The sequence below is a fragment of the Hemicordylus capensis genome, chromosome 4 (genome assembly GCF_027244095.1).
Source record: "Hemicordylus capensis ecotype Gifberg chromosome 4, rHemCap1.1.pri, whole genome shotgun sequence".
NCBI classification, from domain to species: domain Eukaryota; kingdom Metazoa; phylum Chordata; class Lepidosauria; order Squamata; family Cordylidae; genus Hemicordylus; species Hemicordylus capensis.
The window spans coordinates 212,738,060-212,756,445 of NC_069660.1; the positions used below are offsets into that span (position 1 = coordinate 212,738,060).

General features: G+C 46.0%; 1 protein-coding gene across 2 annotated transcripts in view; it reads right to left on the reverse strand.

The window, feature by feature from the left end:
• The window catches only part of ADTRP (androgen dependent TFPI regulating protein), a 31,878-nt gene extending 21,161 nt beyond the window's left edge, over nucleotides 1–10,717 (reverse strand). The window contains exons 1-2 of one of the 2 annotated variants that reach the window (XM_053249620.1): nucleotides 10,261–10,713; nucleotides 2,261–2,395 (exon numbers count right to left, since the gene is read on the reverse strand). In XM_053249620.1, the coding sequence (XP_053105595.1) occupies nucleotides 2,261–2,395; nucleotides 10,261–10,422 (297 nt within the window). In that variant the 5' untranslated portion in view covers nucleotides 10,423–10,713. Of the gene's footprint in view, nucleotides 1–2,260; nucleotides 2,396–10,260 lie in introns of both variants that reach the window. The other variant, XM_053249621.1, reaches the window with a different exon arrangement.
• Nucleotides 10,718–18,386: the final 7,669 nt, after the last annotated feature.

Genomic DNA, 18,386 nt, shown 5'->3' on the forward strand with positions numbered 1-18,386 from the left:
CCCAAGATATCTCATTTATGAAAATATTCCGAAATCTGGAAAAATCCAAAATCCGGAACACCTCAGGTCCCAAGCAGTCTGGCTAAAGGATTCTCGACCGGTAACAAGAAACTGGCTCTCATTTATAACTTCTTACACTAAGGCAGGACTGGAATCCAGGTCCAAACCCAAGACTGTATATGCCACATCATGCTGAATCACACAACATGACCTGTGGACAGCTGAAGGGGATTCACAGATCCGTGTTGACCAGAGTTTTATTCAGACATTATAAGGCTATTCACACGTGCAGCCTAACCCAGGCTAGGGCAGCCCAGCCTGAGTTAGGCTGTGCATGTGAAGCGCCAGTCTCTGCACAGATCCCAGTGCTGCCGAAAATAGTGCCTAGGGCAAGCACTGAAATTGCGCCCCCTGTCCAAACATCTGACACCCATCTGATTCTTTGTACATAGTGCCAAACTGAATATGTGTACAGTGACTTATATTATATTAATTTTTTTTAAAAAAATTTTAAAAAATTAATTTTAAAAAAATTACCTGTAACCCCTTCGGGGGGCTTCCTAAAGGCTGTGGGGGTGGTCTGCAAAGGTTTCTCCTCCCCTCTCTGGCCTCTAAGGCCTCGCAGGGACCATTTCAGCATGTGCGGTGGCCGTTTTTTTTAAAAAAAATTTAATGGCCACTGAAAACAAAATGGCGACTGTGCATGCTCAAATGGCCTCTGCGAGGCCTGGCATGGCCTAGGGCCTCACAGAGGCCATTTGAGCATGCACGGTGGCCATTTTGTTTTCAGCAGCCATTTTAATTTTTAATTTTAGAAAAATAGCGCCCCCCTTCATGTGGCGCCCAGGCCATGTGCCCTGCTTGCTCTACCCCTAGATACGCCCCTGACTGGGTGACTATGGAGCAGTAACTCACTTTCATAGCCTACCTTACAGAGTTGTTGTGAAATTAAAGGAGAGGAGACATATAGGTATGATGCTCTGACATGGCTTTTAGAACGCTGAGGTGGAGCAGTCTGAATGACAGCTGCAGGGTGTTGTGTGGAGAGTGAGAGACAGAGACAGAATGTATTGTAAGTGGAGTGAGATGAGCATGCCAGCAATAATTAGCAATTAATACACTGAGAGAGTTAATTCATAAGTTGTTTTGAACTTGTTTTAATAATGTGCTTTAACAATAATATTTTATTTTATTTTATTATTAATAATAGTTATAATATTAATGTTCTTTATCAATGATGACAGCAGCAGCAGCAACCGATTCGATTGTCTGTGTCTTACATTTGAGTAAAATTATTTTTTTTACTTTACCTGTTTTTAATACTGTACTACATATGCCACCCAGTAATACTGCTTTATATGCTTCATATGCTCTATGAGAACTTTATGAGATAGATAGATAGATAGATAGATAGATAGATAGATAGATAGATAGATAGATAGATAGATAGATATCATTTGGTAAATGGGGGCTGGAAAATATCATTCCCTTGATTTGCAAGAAAGGTTTGATGTTAAAGGTTCTTCCAGGTCAAGTTATCTTTTTTTAAAAAAAGGTTTTAAGTAGGGGCTAGAAACAACAGACAAACTACAGCAAAGGTAAGATGGTGAAGTGCTTAGAATTTTGACATGGCTGGCAGGGGGATGGGGGGTGGATCTAATGAAGCTCCTTATAGTTAGTGAGTTTGAAGAGTTTTTGGTTTAGACAAAAACAAGACAAAACAAAAACTGGAATCTAGTTTTATGGAATTTCACCCTGTCCCTAGTTTCAGTGCCCCCACATCTCAAAAGAGCTTGTGTTACAAGTTAGGCAGTGGAATAGAAATGTTTGTTAGTAATATATTCTAGCATATGAATGCTAACACTGCAGGGAGAAGGAAGGGTCCACTCCAACTTTCTGCTTGAGTGCTAGCTTTCTACAGACAAGTGCTTTTTGAAAAAGCAGAGCATTCAAACTTGCAATTCCCAAGTGGTATTGTGAAATAGTGCAGTCGCATGACAGCTGCATCAAATGGTTTTTCTGACCATTTTATCCAGTCTTTCTTTGCTTTAATTGTCTTGCTTGGTTTATGAAAGCCTATAAAAGCTCAGAACAATGGAACTCTATTCACAGAAAGCTATAGCTCCAGCAATAATTTCTACAATAATAATGATGAAAAATTACCATTACTTAATTGAAACTGAGTATAACCCTTTCATAATAGTTATAATTAATACTGTTCATGCTCTTATAATGATTACTTCATTTACTTGTAACTTACCATGGACACAGGAAATGCCAGCGCACCAAAGAGCAAGTCTCTGAGGGGAAACATTGACTTAGCAATTCGGTATTTCTTCATTAGTACACACGCATCAACCAGCAAGGCGACTCCATAGTAAACAGCCTGCAAAAGCTAAATTAATTACAGCTAATGAGCAGAGCTTCATCCAGTTTTAATTGTACATGGCCCAACCAACTCTATTCTTGCACTTAAGAGAACAGTTTTCTGGTTGAACCATGAATCAGCATTGTGGAAATTGCCATTGGCTAAATCTATCTTATTTACTGAAAGCGTTTTAATAAATTAGTTTGTGTGGTAAGCTTTAACACTGTCCTGTTTAACGGACTTAAATAAGAAGATTTTATGAGAATAGGCAGGTTTGTTTTATCTGAATGTGCAAAGATCCATTAATTACAAGAAAAGAAACAAATAAAACTCACCTCAAGGGAATAATAGAGCTTATCTGCAAGACAATACTACAGCTGCAGAAACAGGCACAACATCATATTGTTACCAGAGGCCACAAAAGCCATAGAGTCCAAACGTCTAGCCTAGAGGAAAGTTGCTAACTTGGATTTAAGCAATTTCTGGAGGGTTTCTCCCACCCCACCCCAACATTTTTTCACAATATCAAGCCACTAAAGTCTCTAGGACGGCTTTCAATAGACACCTGGATGTCGATCCCTGGAGATTCCAGAAGAGCCAGCATGGTGTGTAGTGGTTAGAGCATTGGACTAAGATCAGGGAGAGCCAAACTCAAATCCCCATGCAGCCATGAAACTCACTGGGTGACTCTTCTGCACCACTCATTTATCTCTCAGCCTAACCTACCACACAGGGTGGTTGTGGGGATAAACATAAGCATGTACACCGTTCTGGGCTCCTTGGAGGAAGAGTGCGATATAAATTAGGGATGTGCACGAATTGAGATGGTTTGTTGAACTGTTTCGACTGGTGAAGGGTGTGGCGGGAGGGGGCAATGAGCGGCACCTTTAAAAGAAGTGAGGACAGCAGGTCCTTACAAGCTCCTCTGCCAATTCCATGCAGGTCACCATGGTTGCTGGCCCCTCACACACAAAAAAGGCCACCGCGCATCCACGGAGGCCATGTGCATGCTGCCACTGCATTACCGCCATGTGATGGCTGATGGAGAGAATGCCGCTGGCACGTGTGGGCTACTGGAGGGTGCACCACTGCAGCTGGAATTTGCAAGGAGTTGGGATGTGCACGAACCTATTCAGAGGCCTTTTTACAGGCCTCTGAACAGGTTCAAACACTGGGTGGGTTCAAGGTTCGAAGGCAGGGGGGTCTCACTTTAAAGGTGGAGGAGGGTGCACTTAGCCCTCCCCCCGCTTTCCTCCCACCAGTGCTCGGTTTTGGTTAAAGGCTGCGGGGTGGCAGTGTACCTCCCTGCCACCCCTTCTTTCTCTTCGGCTGGAAGTATTGCACACGACAGATGCACCTGTGCCCGATACTTCCGGCCAAAGTGGAGGAAGGGGCGGCAGGGAGATGCACTGCCGCCCCGAAGGCTTTTACCAAAACCGAGCACCAGCGGGGGAATGCATTGGGAGGGGTAAGTGCACCCTCCCCCACCCTTAAAGTGAGACCCCCCACCCCCTTGAACTACCCCCGCCTGGTTCCGTGTACATCCCTAGCATGGAGCAGAGGAGGAGCAGGTAAGGACCTGCTGTCTTAAAGGTGCCACTCACCAACCCCTCCTGCCACCCCCTCCACCAGTCAAATCAGTTTGGCAGCCCCACGAACCGGTTCAGCTTCGAATCTGTGCATGAATCTCAATTCATGTACATCCCTGATATGTAAAAATAAATACCCTAGTCTCAGGGCAGGACTATCTATTTGACAATAGTTTGATGAGGGGAAACAGATGACCTCACAGCCCCAAAAACAAATTTAAAAGGGAGTATGCCACAAAAACATTGCAGTATGGACACACTGGTGAGCAAAAAACAAGTTAGGTAAACGATACACTATATAACCAGATTAAGGTACACAACATATATTAAAAAATATACCTAAAAGTCAGCTTTTCAGGGTTCCTTCACACTCCAGTATCACACCAAGACCCAAGACAGGGTTCTGCATGTCAAGTGGTGGAGCTAGGCAGAGAAAAGCTGTGCCAATGGCAACTTTCTTTCTGGGGCAAATACCAGCCATAGGGACTGGTCTGGGACTGTAGCAGGGAGCAAAGGATTAAATTGCCCCTCCCCCCGCCCCACACTTTGCAGTCCCAATCCAGATCAGGGGCAGGGGCCTAGAATTGCTATTTACAAAGACAAGCGCAGGGCCCAGCGATATGTATAAAATCCTGTCTAGCTTGTTGGCCCCATTCTTGGTGGATGCAGGCTGTGACCCAGGATACAACCAAGAAGCAGCCAAGACCCTGTGGGTGCTGAGAGTGAAAGCAGAGGGCAGGCTTAGCTTTTTATCCCAATGGTGTTCCTGAATGGATCCCTCCCTAGTTGTGCAGTTCTGGAAACCAGCCATGGCACCAAAGAGTCCCCAGTCCCATTTTGTTGAAGGACAAGCTGGCCAGTTGTCCACCAGGTGCTGTATTAGAAGATTAGACTGGGTGGTCCTGAGGTCCCTTCAGCTCCGGGTTTCTTCTACTATTGCTGCGGTTGTTCATGGAAGCATCTATATATATAATTCTCCTGGGTATTTTATTTTATTTTAATTTCTTAAAAAAACATGTATAGCCCGCTCTTCCTCCAAGGAGCCCAGAGCGGTGTACTACATACTTGAGTTTCTCCTCACAACAACACACAACAACCCTGTGAAGTAGGTTAGGCTGAGAGAGAAGTGATTGGCCCAGAGTCACCCAGCTAGTGTCATGGCTGAATGGGGATTTGAACTCGGGTCTCCCCGGTCCTAGTCTAGCACTCTAACCACTACACCACTGGTATGCCTTGGAATGTGCGTCCCAGCACCCAGCTGATTGGCTGGGCAGCGGACAGGCCTGATTGGCTGAGGTGCACCCAGGAGAATTGGTCGCCGTGGCAGGCCTGGCCGCAGAGGCCAGAGGCAGCAGCGGGCCCAGCCCAGCCGCAGAGGCAAGGCCCAGGAGGGAGAAGAGATGCGGGGGAGAAGTGGCAGTGGGGAGGAGAGGGGTCTGGGTCTGGAAGTGGAGACTGGGGCAGAAGGTGGGGGGGAGAGAGGTAACCGCCGGCCCCAAAGAGCGCACAGATGCTCTGTGTGGGGTAGGCTAGTAGAACTTAAGAGCTGGAAGGAACCTTGGACGTCTTCTAGTCTAGCCCCTACTCAGTGCAGGAAACTGCAACAGCATCCCTGACGGATTGCTGTTCAGCCTCTGAAATCCTTTAGAAAAGGCACGCCTACCACTTCATGAGGCAGAGAGTTCCACTGGTAAACCGCTCATACGGTTAGGAAACTCCTCCTAATGTCTAGTCTGAATTTGCTTCCTTGTAATTTCAATCCATTGGTTTATTTGTATTTATACAAATAAAGTAGTTTATTTAGTTTATTTAGTTAGCTAGTTTATTTATACTACCCTGTATAAAATCTCAGGGCAGTTTACAATTTAGCCAAATAACTAAAACCTAAAATTCATCTAAAAACAAATTAAAATTATCATCAATAAAACTTTAAAACACCATAAACTAAACACCTGATAAAACAAGTGTGTTTTCAAAAGTTGTTTAAAAACAACCAGTTGTAGTTCTGCCTTCAGGCGCATCGGAGAACAAGTCCTTTTCTTCTTTTGTGTAACAGCCCTTCAGATATTTGAAGTTGGCTATCATGGTCTTCTCTTCTCCAGGTTAAGCACACCCAACTCCCTCAGACCCCTGAATGTTTTTGTTGCCCTCCTCTGAACCTGTTCTGGTTTATCCACATCATTCCTAAAGTGTGGTACCTAGAACAGGAGACAATATTTCCAAGTGAGGTCTGACCAGTGCAGAATAGAGTGGAACAGTTACTTCCCATGATCTTCTAGAGTGGAACGGTTTCTTCTTCATACAGCCCTATATTCAGACATTATTTGAAAAGAAGCTGTACCCAAGTACAAGCAACCCAAAGAGCTTTGGAAGTCCTGTCCCAGCATGTCACTCACTGTGCTCTTCACAGTTACAGTGGATTTTGTCTGAAGCTGCAAATGCTGTAACCATGATGGCAGGCTTTTCCATAACCAGCAGGCTAGGGCACCGCACCCTGCTGATCATGGAAACAGCATTTATCGCTTCAGACTAACACCACCATAATGGTGAAGACCAAGTTGGTGGTGGTGGTGGTGAATGATGCAGCAGGGCAGGGCTTCTGAAGCATTTTGGACACGTGTACTCATGTACAGTGTATTTTTTTAATCATGCAGTCCTGAATTGCACCAGCTGCTTTAGCAGCTGCTACTGCTGCTACTACTGCTGGCTCAAGTTCAGCTTGTAGCCCATTAAGACATGTCAATCTTCTTCATATGTAGGCCAGGCCAGGTCTCCCCTATCCTATGCTTGTGCATTTCCTTATCTGAATGCAGGGCTTTACATTAAAATGTGGAACAGCACAGGAACCAGGAGAGCCCTGTGGCAGTCCACTTGGTACACCTCCTGTCCACTTGATGTGGAGCCATCAATGAGCATCCATTGTTTAACCAACTGTGGATCTAACCAAGAACAGTATAATCTAGCAGCCCACATTTCACCATATTGTCAACAAGGATATCGTGGGAGACTTTGCCAAATGGGGAGATCTGGTGATGGTTACCACCGGCTTGTTTAGACTGGGCTTTCTCTGTGGCTGCCCCAAGGTTCTGAAATGCACTCCCTGTCAAGCTCAAAGCTTCTCCATCTCTGGTTGTTTTTAAAGGAACCCTTAAGACACACCTGTTTTCTTAGGCTTTTAATTAATTTTAAATGGTTCATTTTATATCATAATTTCTTAAAAATCATTTTATCCTGTTTTTTTAAATATTGGTTGTATTTTAACTTATCTACACCGCCTAGAAGGATAGCCACCTAATGGCGCAGCGGGGAACTAACTTGCCTCAGAGTAAGAAGTTGCCGGTTTGAATCCCACATGGCTTGGGGAAACCACATGGCTTGGGGTCACCAGGAGTCGACACCGACTCGACGCACAAAAAACACCGCCTAAGGATGCACATGCCAGGCGTTATAGAAATATAAGAAATAAATAAAGAAGTGCTTTGCTGAAATCAAGCAACGCTATAGTCCTATTCATATATTCTGTTTAATATACCTACAATCTGTACACAGTGTAGAAACAAAGAGGTTCGTATGTGCATACAGTCAGTCACACAATGACTAGAAGCCATTTTGTATGCCTGCAGGGGTTACTTCAGTCTTGGACCTCACACACACAAAAGAATTTTAAAATCACGGGTGGGGAGGAGTCAGCTTCCCGCATGATCTGCCAAGTAAAGTGAAGTTGTGCCATTGAGTCAGTGTTGACTCCTGGTGCCCACAGAGTCCTGTGGTTGTCTTTGGTAGAATACAGGCTGGGTTTACCATTGCCATCTCCCACACAGTATGAGATGATGCCTTTTTCAGCATCTTCCTATATCGCTGCTGCCTGGGTGTTTCCCATAGTCTGAGAAACATACCAGAGGGAATTCAAACCGGCAACCTCTTGCTCCCTAGGCAAGTTAGTTCCCCACTGCACCATTAGGTGGTTCCCAACTGCATGTTAGTTTGCCTCCACACCATGGTTTCATAAAGATTCAGTGGCAGACTCAGTTCTGTGTTTACTGTAGTTCTTCTGCCATCACATCTGGCCTTTGCTTGTTGCGTTCATCGCTAGTTACACTTTCCTCTCCCTCACCTCGCTCTCGTTTCCCTCATTGTTAAAATTTATATTGTAAGATCCTTGGGGCAGACATGTTGCTTTTTTACTCCATAAAACTCCATGTGCACTGATGGCACTACAGAAATAATTACAATTATTATTAGCAATAAGAAGACATGTCAGATTAATCTCTCTCTCTTTTTGTTAGACTTGCTAGTTGAGCAGGTTGTGGGAATGCTGTGGACATAAGCCAATTCAGACATTATCATATACATGCATAAGGATTTCGGTGCACATGTGCAAATGACTGTAAGTAAAGTAAGTAAAGTGTGCCGTCAAGTCGATTTTGACTCCTGGCACCCACAGAGCCCTGTGGTTTTCTTTGGTAGAATACAGGAGGGGGTTACCATATCCTCCTCCTGCACAGTATGAGATTAAGCCTTTCAGCATCTTCCTATATCACTGCTGCCCAGTATAGTACCAGCGAGGATTCAAACCGGCAACCATCTGCTTATTAGTCAAGCATTTCCCTACTGCGCCACTTTAGGCGACTAAAGCCCTGACTAGAGCAAATGACCATACATGTGTTCATTTAAAAAGTGAACCTAGGTGCATGCCCCCTCAAATGCAAGTTACAGATAGGGAGTGTACTACTGTACTTGTCTTGGTTATAATGTGTTACTCAGGAGCGGCCAGAGAGGCAGTGCTGGAGGGCGGAGAGGCACCTTTAAGGAGTAATAAGAACCTTAAGTGACACAGCAGAGAAATGCTTGACTAACAAGCAGAAGGTTGCCAGTTTGAATCCCCGCTGGTAAGTTTCCCAGAGTTTGACTATGGGCTCTGTGGGCATAAGAAGTCGAAATCGACTTGATGGCACACTTTACCTTACCTTTACGGATAATGGGGGAAGTTGACTCCTCCCCACCTGTGATTTTAAAAGTCTTTTTTTTTTTTTTTGGTCCAAGTAACTCTCCTGCAGGCATACAAAATGGCTTTAAAGCACACCAAATGGAAATGCCACCTAATGGCGCAGCGGGGAAATGCTTGACTAACAAGCAGAAGGTTGCCGGTCCGAAACCCCATTGGTACTCTATCGGGCAGCAGAGATATAGGAAGATGCTGAAACACATCATCTCATACTGCGTGGGAGAAGGCAATGGTAAACCCCTCCTGTATTCTACCAAAAGAAAACCACAGGGCTCTGTGGGCACCAGGAGTGGAAATCGAAGTGGAAACATGGGGAGGTGAAACCAAGTGGAAACGTGGAGAGGGGAGATCCAGCGCTCATCTATGCTGCAGTTTAAATAATTACCCCATCTATCAGTCAATTTCATTACAGCCATTGGCCAGCCAAAAGATAAAAAGCAAAGTAACAAGTAATAACAGCAAGTAGTAACTGATAGCAACAGGGGCGTAGCTAGAGGAGAGGGGGCCCGTGTTCATCCCTCTCTCTGGTGGCCCCCCAGATTGAGGGAGCCAATGAAGGAAATAGAGAGGGATGGAGCTGGAGAGCCCTCAGGAGCTGGAGGCCTGTGTTCTTTGAACCCTTTCGCTCAATTATAGCTACGCCCCTGAGTAGTAACTGATAGTAACACACAGTAACACAATATACAAGCATTCAAAATAGATTACTTTAAAAACAGGAAAAGTTCCTAAAATTGAGACCTTAATCTTATAACAATATTTTAAAAATTGCTACTACTTTTGTTATTTCACAGCATGTATCCGCAAGGCAATATTGTGTATAAGAAAGCTCACACCTTCCAGGAAATCTAACAGAGGGAAAATGGTTCTTCTCTGACATCTCGATACAAAGAACACTATAACAGAACATGATTACCCCGTCCCATCCCTCACTTAACAGGGAATCTTTCTGCTATGATGTACAGTTTGAGGCTCAGTTGAGGACAGGGAAAACAGGTTTTAGTGCAGCTAAACATATTATCCTTTCCCCTACCTTGCGAGTACTGTGCTTTATTTAGCAGAGTTTTGAGTCCTAATTCTACTCTAAAGTCCTTCAGGCCGTTTACTACCACTCGGGACAGGAGCAAGGTGAGCAGCAGCAGTCGAGTTGAGGCTGCCTAGATTTCCCTAGCCACGCCGGCATGCTCTTGAGCAGCAGGAAGTACAGCCACCTGTTTCCTGAGGAGGCACAGATGGCTGGCGGGCATGAATGCCGGTGGCAGGACGGAGTACGGTTTGAGACGGTCTGTGCGTTTGCTTACCAGATTGAGAACGGTCAAAAACTTCCAGTGCCCGCCGTAGGGTAAGACAGCGGCAGGGGCATCCTTCCGTCCTCTACGCGTTATTCCTGAGATTTCATGCATTAGAAATGCATACCAGGCTAAGCCAAGGCAATGGCAGGCAAAGAGGGTGGTGACTTTCATGGCTGAGCCGAGAGTCGCAAAGAGCACAAAACCACCTTCGGTCTCCTAACGTTCAGCAGCCATTCATTGGAGGCGCGTTTGCCCTCCGAAGAACAACAGGAAGCTTTGCACGCATGGAGCGGACGTTACATTGCAAGAAGAGAGAGCTCCGAGTGGACTTTGCTTTCTTGCTTCATTTCTTTTTGCAGTTCCGCCGCGCTCACAAAACCAGGCTTATTCCTTGGATTTAAATGCCTTACCCAAGATTACTGAAGATTAGTTGCTCAGTTACATAAGTTTTGGAGTTTTACACAAGATGGAGCGGAGGAGGGCTTTGCATAACTACGTGCATCCATTAATTTACTCAAGAAGGGGAACCAGTTTCCCCCAACGGGGATTGCTCAGACTTGCAATGCTTATTGCTCAAAGCGTACAACAGAAACAGTAATTATTCTGAGATATCTGTGGTGTTATCTTCGGGTAGAAGAGAAGGTTGGATGAGAGACCCAAACGTCTTTGAAAAGAAAGAACTCATATGTGTTTAGGCATGAAGGACCAAAGGGATCCACCCCTCTTGCAGCTTTGAGATTGATAAGACAGTCTGCAGGACAGTCTTTTTAATGTTCTTTTGGAGAATCATGGAAAACTAGTGCCTCGTCCTGACTTCCCATATAACTCAGTTCATGCCAGAATATTAACACATAATTATTCCTATGTGCAGAGTGGGTGCAAACTATGCATGTTAGCAAAAGGACAGAAGGGAGAAAGGCCATAGATAATGCTTAAGAGTTTTTCTGCTTGACTGAGCTGATGTTCATATGCTTGTTTGCTTAATCAATCATCTTTATTACAGTCATAGACCAGCATAAGTTTGCATCATCACATTAATTTTTATGTAAAGGATTTCTCCCGACATGGCATGAGAATTATTTCCTAGAAAGGAAATAATGCTGATACAGGAAAAGGGGTGGTAGGAGTAGAAATCCAATGCTCAGGAAAACACTGGCTGAAAATTGTATTAGATGTACATACAGAGACTTCCAAGTATAGGCTGGTGTTTCTGCATTTGAGAGTGCTCCACACAAGGAACTCTCATTCGGAGCTTAGCGGCTTTGTTAAAGGATTTTGCCATATACTCTGTCAATGCCTGTTTTACTGAAGTTTTAGCCTTTGCATCATATTTCCCAGAAATGCCAGTGACAGTTGAATCATATTCCATGTGCATCTAATAGAGGCTGCTAAATGAGCGTACCTTCACAGTGTGAGGTGTGACCATTGTTTGTAGACACATCTCTACTCCCTAGACATTATGCTACATGTATGTTCCGGTGTTTGTACACTTGTGCATGTTTTTGTGTAAATAACTACATGCGATAACTGTACATGCATTCGTTTTAAAAGTGAACTTCGGTGTAGATCCTCTCAAATGCAGGTACAGATAGAAGTCTACTGCTTTTATATGCATTCCATATAATGTGTAGATAAATGTACATGAGTACATGTTTGTACATGTGCACACTGTGCACAGATTGTATGTCTGCTGAGCATAACATGTGAATAGGGCTCTTGTTTCAGAGTTTTCTAGTAAGTTGAACCCCCTTCAAGCATTGTGCTTTATATGCATTTAGGTGTGTGTACGCATGTACATGTGTTTATGTGAATGTCTGCACATGAGTCCATTTAAAAAGTGAACCTGGGTATGCAGACCCCCTGAAATACAGGGTGCAGATAAGAACATCCTTCCTGGATCAGGCCAGAGGCCTATCTAGTCCAGCATCCTGTTTCACACAGTGGCCCATCAGATGCCTCTGAGAAGCCCACAGGCAAGAGGTGAGGGCATGCTGGCTCTCTCCTGCTATTGCTCTCCTGCAACTGGTATTTAGAGACATCTTGCCTCTGAGGCTAGATGTGGCCTATAGCCACCAACTAGTAGCCATGGATAGACCTGTACTCCATGAATTTGTCTAAGCCTCTTTTAATCCATCCAAGCTAGTGGCCATCATCACATCCCATGGCAGAGAATTCCATAGATTAAATATGCACTGTGTGGAAAAGTACTTCATTTTGTTGATCCTAAATTTCCTGGTCTTCAGTTTCATGGGATGACCCCTGGTTCTAATGTTGTGTTGCAAGAGAAGGATAAAAATCTCTCTCTGTCCACTCTCTCTACTCCATGCATAATTGTATACACCTCTATCATGTCTCCCCGTAGTCGCCTCTTTTCCAAACTAATAAACCCCAGATGGTGTATCCTTGCCTCATAAGGAAGGTGCTCCAGTCCCCTGATGAGCTCGGTTGCCCTCTTCTGCACCTTTTCCAGTTCTACAATGTCCTTCTTAAGACATGATGACCAGAACTGCACGCAGTACTCCAAATGTGTCCGCACCATAGATTTGTATAAGGGCATTATAATGTTAGCATTTTAATTTTCAATCCCCTTCCTAGTGATCCCTAGCATGGGATTTGCCTTTTTCACATCTGCCGCGTACTGAGTCGACACTTTCAATGAGCTGTCCACCACGACCCCAAGATCTCTCTCCTAGTCAGTCAATGACATCAGTTTATATGTTAAGTTGGGGTTTTTTTTACCCCAGTGTGCATCACTTTACACTTGTTTACATTGAACCACATTTGCCATTTTGTCGCCCAGTCCCCCAGTTTGGAAAGATCCTTTTGGAGCTTCTCACAATCTGCTTTGGATTTCACTTTCACTACCCTGAATAGTTTATCTATGGTCATCTGCAAATTTGGCCACTTCACTGCTTACCCAGAGGTACACCTAGGTAATTTTGGAGCCTGGACCTAGAGGCCTTTGGAGGCCCCCCCTCCCCTACAAATTAATCATCATCATGTTCGGCTGGGCAGCCACACCATCCGGGACACACTAAAGAGGATTTGGGGGAACCCTGGGGCTGTGGAGGCCCTGGGCTTTAGGGATGTGCACGGTCCGGCCCAGTCCAGACCGGCACCGACGGGGGGCCCTTTCTTTTAGGGTGGGAGGGCTTGCTTACCCCTCCCGCCTCTTCGGCCCCCTCCAGTGCCCGTATTTAACTTAAAAGCGGGGCGCTGGAAACCAGCCGCGGCCGCTACCGCCGCCCCCCCGAGCAGATTAACAATTAAGGGTGCCCCTGCCGTCGCCCGCCCGCCCGCCAGCCAGCCAGCCCTCCCTCCCAGCTGCCCGCCCGCCCGAGTGTGTCCTTACCCAATGCTTGAAGTAAACGAGAGGAGCTACCGAACAGAGCTCCTCTCGTTAGCAAGGCCTCCAGAAGACTGAAGGCGCTTTGCGCGCGCGCGCGCATGCGCGCACCGCAAAGGACGCCGGAGGCCCGGTCTACCCGCCGGGAAAAGGCCGGGTAGACTGGGCCTCCGATCGCCGGAGGCCCGGTCTACCCTGCCGGGCCGGGTAGACCGGGCCTCCGGTGATCGGAGGCCCAGTCTACCCGCCGGGAAAGGGCTGGGTAGACTGGGCCTCCGATCGCTGGAGGCCCGGTCTACCTGGCCCGGCAGGGTAGACCGGGCCTCCGGCGATCGGAGGCCCGGTCTACCCGGCCTTTTCCCGGCGGGTAGACCGGGCCTCTGGCGTCCTTTGCGGCGTGTGCATGCGCGCGCAAAGCGCCTTCAGTCTTCTGGAGGCCTTGCTAACGAGAGGAGCTCCGTTCGGTAGCTCCTCTCGTTTACTTCAATCATTGGGTAAGGACACACTCAGGCGGGCGGGCAGCTGGGAGGGAAGGCTGGCTGGCTGGCGGGCGGGCGACGGCAGGGGCACCCTTAATTGTTAATCTGCTCGGGGGGGCGGCGGTAGCGGCGGCGGGGGCAGCTGGTTTCCAGCGCCCCGCTTTTAAGTTAAATACGGGCGCTGGAGGGGGCTGAAGAGGCGGGAGGGGTAAGCAAGCCCTCCCGCCCTTAAAGTCATACCCCCCACCCGGACCTGAACCACCAAGAGCCGAACCGGTCCGGCAGTTCGGCCATTCCTTAGAATGGCCGCCGGACCGGTTCGGACTCACCACTACTGGACTTTGGCCCAGAAGTCCAGGGGTAAGAGCACCTCTGTGCTTACCCCAACTTCTAGATCATTTATGAACAAGTTAAGGAGCACTGGTCCCAGTACAGATCCCTGGAGGACCCTAATCCTTACTTCCCTCCATTGTGAAAACTGTCAGTTTATTCCTACGCTCTGTTTCCTATCCTTCAACCACTTACCAATCCATACGTAAACCTGTCCTCTTAGTGTACTGCTGTGTACATGTGTTCAATGTAACGTGTGAATAACTGTACATGTGTACAGGTCTGCATATATGTACACTGTACACAGATTGTACATGCATTTAACATAATGTGTGAGTAGTGCTTAGTTTGATATATCCATCAAAATTTCAGTTTTCGGTCTATCATGGAAATAATCTAACAAGTCTGATGCCCCCATGAGTGAATCAATAAGTGAGACTCAGTGTTTTTGTATACAGCTATCTCTCTGTAAAGATAGATCTGTGCAAGATTGCTCCCGGACACACACACACACACACACACGATTCAAAGTTGTTTAAAGTGTGTGCAGGAGAATGCCTACATACTTTCATTCTGTTGCATGCAGATATTCCTGGTTGCTATCCAAGACTGATTTAGGAGATTGAAGAGAAAAAAATCCCCACATACTTACAGTACATTCTGCCCATGTTACGAGAACAGCCTGTTTGGGGACTACAAGCTGCACCCCTCTGTATGATTTGGAACTGTAGGCTTGCAGTTTCCATCTTGGCTACAGGCCCATCCTTAGGGCAGGGCGACGCCCCAGGCCCCACGCTTGGACAGGCCCTGCAGGGGAGCAGCCTGCCCTGCAAAAATTGACCTTTCTTCTCTTCCAGCTTGGCCAACCTGTAGAGCTGAAACCTGCAGGAGCGGCACGCAGGCTAGCCTGCTATCCAAAGGCTCCCTGCACAAGAGGAGAGGCTGCTACAGCTCCCTTTCCCTGGACTGACTCTCAGGTGTTCAGTGGGTTGGTGGGGCTTCCAAGGGCTTCTCTGCTGGAGCAGGCCTCTCTGAAGCCCTCCCAGTTCCAGTTTCCTGAAGCTCTCCAGCCAGGAGACAGAGTGACCAGCACTGGTTGCCCACCAGAGTGCTCTGTGTACCCTCTGCCCTCCCTGCCCTACAACCCTAGGCTGGGCAGAGAGCTTGTGCCTTCCTCCTCCTTCTCAGAGCCAGCAATGAAAGATATGGGATTTCCCTTTTTTAAATAATTCCCCACCCTCTTGTATATTTATGGAATGGCTTCCTATAGGGCTTTGATATCAGACACAGATATAAGGCAGGTTGGAAGGGCTCTGAATATTGAAATTGAAATGGATTGGACAAATTGCTTATTTTTAATAAATTTTTGAATTTAAAAAAAATATCAAAAAAAGTTCTACAAATGACTTGTTTCATGGTAGAACATTACAAAAAGTTATGGAACTGAAGCTCCGCCACCCCCGGACCATCATTCACCCCCACGTGGAGGAATCTGCCCTTTGCCTTCATAAAAAAGGGTTAAAGCACCCCACTTTTTGCCCCACTCTTTAGATCACCTGGAATGACTTGGCATAGGGCTTTGATATCGGGCACAGATATTGGGCAGGGTGGGAGAGCTCTGAATGTTGACATTGAAATGATTTGGACAAATTATTCATACGTAATTTTTTCTTCTTCTAAAAATATCAAAAAATGTCCTATAAGTGGTTTATTTCATGACATTTAATAATTCTTCCTACTGTAGTAAAGCTGCCAGAAAGAGTTCTCTCTGTCCATAGAGTATTACACAAGAAGTGAAACTAGGGCTAACTGTAAACAACCAAATAAACTTTATTTTCTTTGTACATGCACTATGCTCAAGTTGGTTTGCAATCCAGAATGTCTGAGTGAGAACTGTGAAGCAAGTGGCATGTGTTGTCCTTTTAACTTTCCCCCCTTACAAATGCACTATATGACCAAGCTGGTTGGACATGTCCAAAAACCTCACTCACTTACTCACACTATGTACACAATATGTACACTATGTACACAATATGTACACTATGTACACATCAGTCAGTATGATTTTTGTAATCTTATGAAATGTTAAGGGGGGCCCGCACAGGCTGATTTGCCCACAGCCCCACACACCCCCTAGGAACGGCCTTTCTTGGCTGTGTGGACTCTTGGGATTGCAAAACCTCCATATGCCCATATTTGGCAAATTCTCGGTTGCTTGGCACAAGCAGCATGAGGCAACTTTACCCCAGGTCAAGTATGACATGTGACTGAAAGGTACTGCCCTGCCCCTCTCTATTTTACAATACAGTAAGGCACAGGGATGGGCTATTTCTCAAGAGAATAGTGATGCTCTTCTTTTTATTGGCACAAAGGATTCGTCTAATCACCTCAAAAGGAGCTCAGATAAGGCTGTATCACTCCCACCTCACTATTGAAGTGTTAATGGTCTGACTTGGGACCAGGGAAGAGTCTCCTTCGTGTGAAAAGCATTCCGGTTTCCACACCTGCAAGGTCTTCCTGACCCACGAGATAAGCTTTGAGCTCGCCCATTTACTCTATCCCATACAGGTTTTTCAAACCTCTTTACTCTATTGTCCTTCAAGATTGCACACACTCATTACTGAATCATACAACATGTATTATTTTGTTAGCCACAGATGTCATCCCCTGCAACCAAGAGATGTGGCCTGTGTTTGACCCAAAGGCAGGTTTTTGCCTGTTTCGAGCCCAAGCTCCATTCATTGGCGTGCTACTTCTTCAAACCCACCACCTGTGTGTGCTTTGGCTCTGGCAATTCCATCTACCATGGCCATTGCTCTAGCTTTGCTTCCAGCTCCTGGTTTGGTCCTATCCCTTGATCTAAACCACACAACATACTTGGCTACCTTAGAGAACTGACTTCTACTGGACTTTCCTTGGAACTTGCTGCTTTTCTGGATCCCTGGCTTGTGAGTGGCACACTTACCTTTCCTCTATTCTGTCCTGCTTGGCCCCTGGGAAGGAGGACCCTAACATTTCCCATCCTACAAGGGTGACAGACACCCCGACAGAATTGGAAGAAGGTATCTATCTATCTATATAATTCTCCAAGGTGTACCCGTGGCTAATCCCGTGCATGGCAACTCTCACGAGAGTTCGTGAGCAGAAGCTCCTGATTGGGCGGGCAGTGGGGATTCCATATTCAGATAGAGAGGAGGAGCCTCTGAAAGCAGAGGCACTATGGTGATTGGGCAGTAGGGATTCCATTTGCAGATAGGGATGAGGAGCCTGTGATGGTTAAGGTCAGTTGGAATGCAACTGTTATTACTGGTCGGAAGATGTTCTTGATTGTAGAGGAGAGGAATACACACACACAGACTCTGTGTGTGTGTGTGTGTGTGTGTGTGTAGAGAGAGAGAGGAGTTGTAGATTCTTCAACCTATTCAGACCTGAGACTTTTCTCTAACCCAATTCTGCAACGTAGGAAACAGTTTTGATTTTTGACTGTATCATGTGTCATATTTCTCCTACATTAGAGATGCTTCCAAGGTTCATAAGTTCCAGACTTGGAATATGATCTCTGGCACTTCATAATGTGTGCCTTCAATACATGGCTGAGTATGATAACCCTGAATTCTTCTCTGGCTCAGATTTCATCCCACTCATCTGCTTACCTTGCTCTACATTAAATATTCATGCTAGTTTGGCTCCTGTTTGTGTTAATGTGGTATCTTTATCTTGCTGAATCTAAATTACATAGCAGCTACTGAGGGAGGCTTTATCCTCCTTTTGAACTACCTGAATGAAACCTCAAGACCTTTCTTGTGATCCATGAGAAGGGCTTGAAGAAGAGAGTGGAGGAAACCTCAAAAAGCTTACCTCCCCTGCAGACAATCCTCTCCTTGTTCCTGGGTGGGCGGATTGGCTGCCCAGACGACTGCCGGTTTCTGCCAGCAGCAGGGAGATTTGGGGGACGGGAGGTCCCCCAAACTGCCATAATG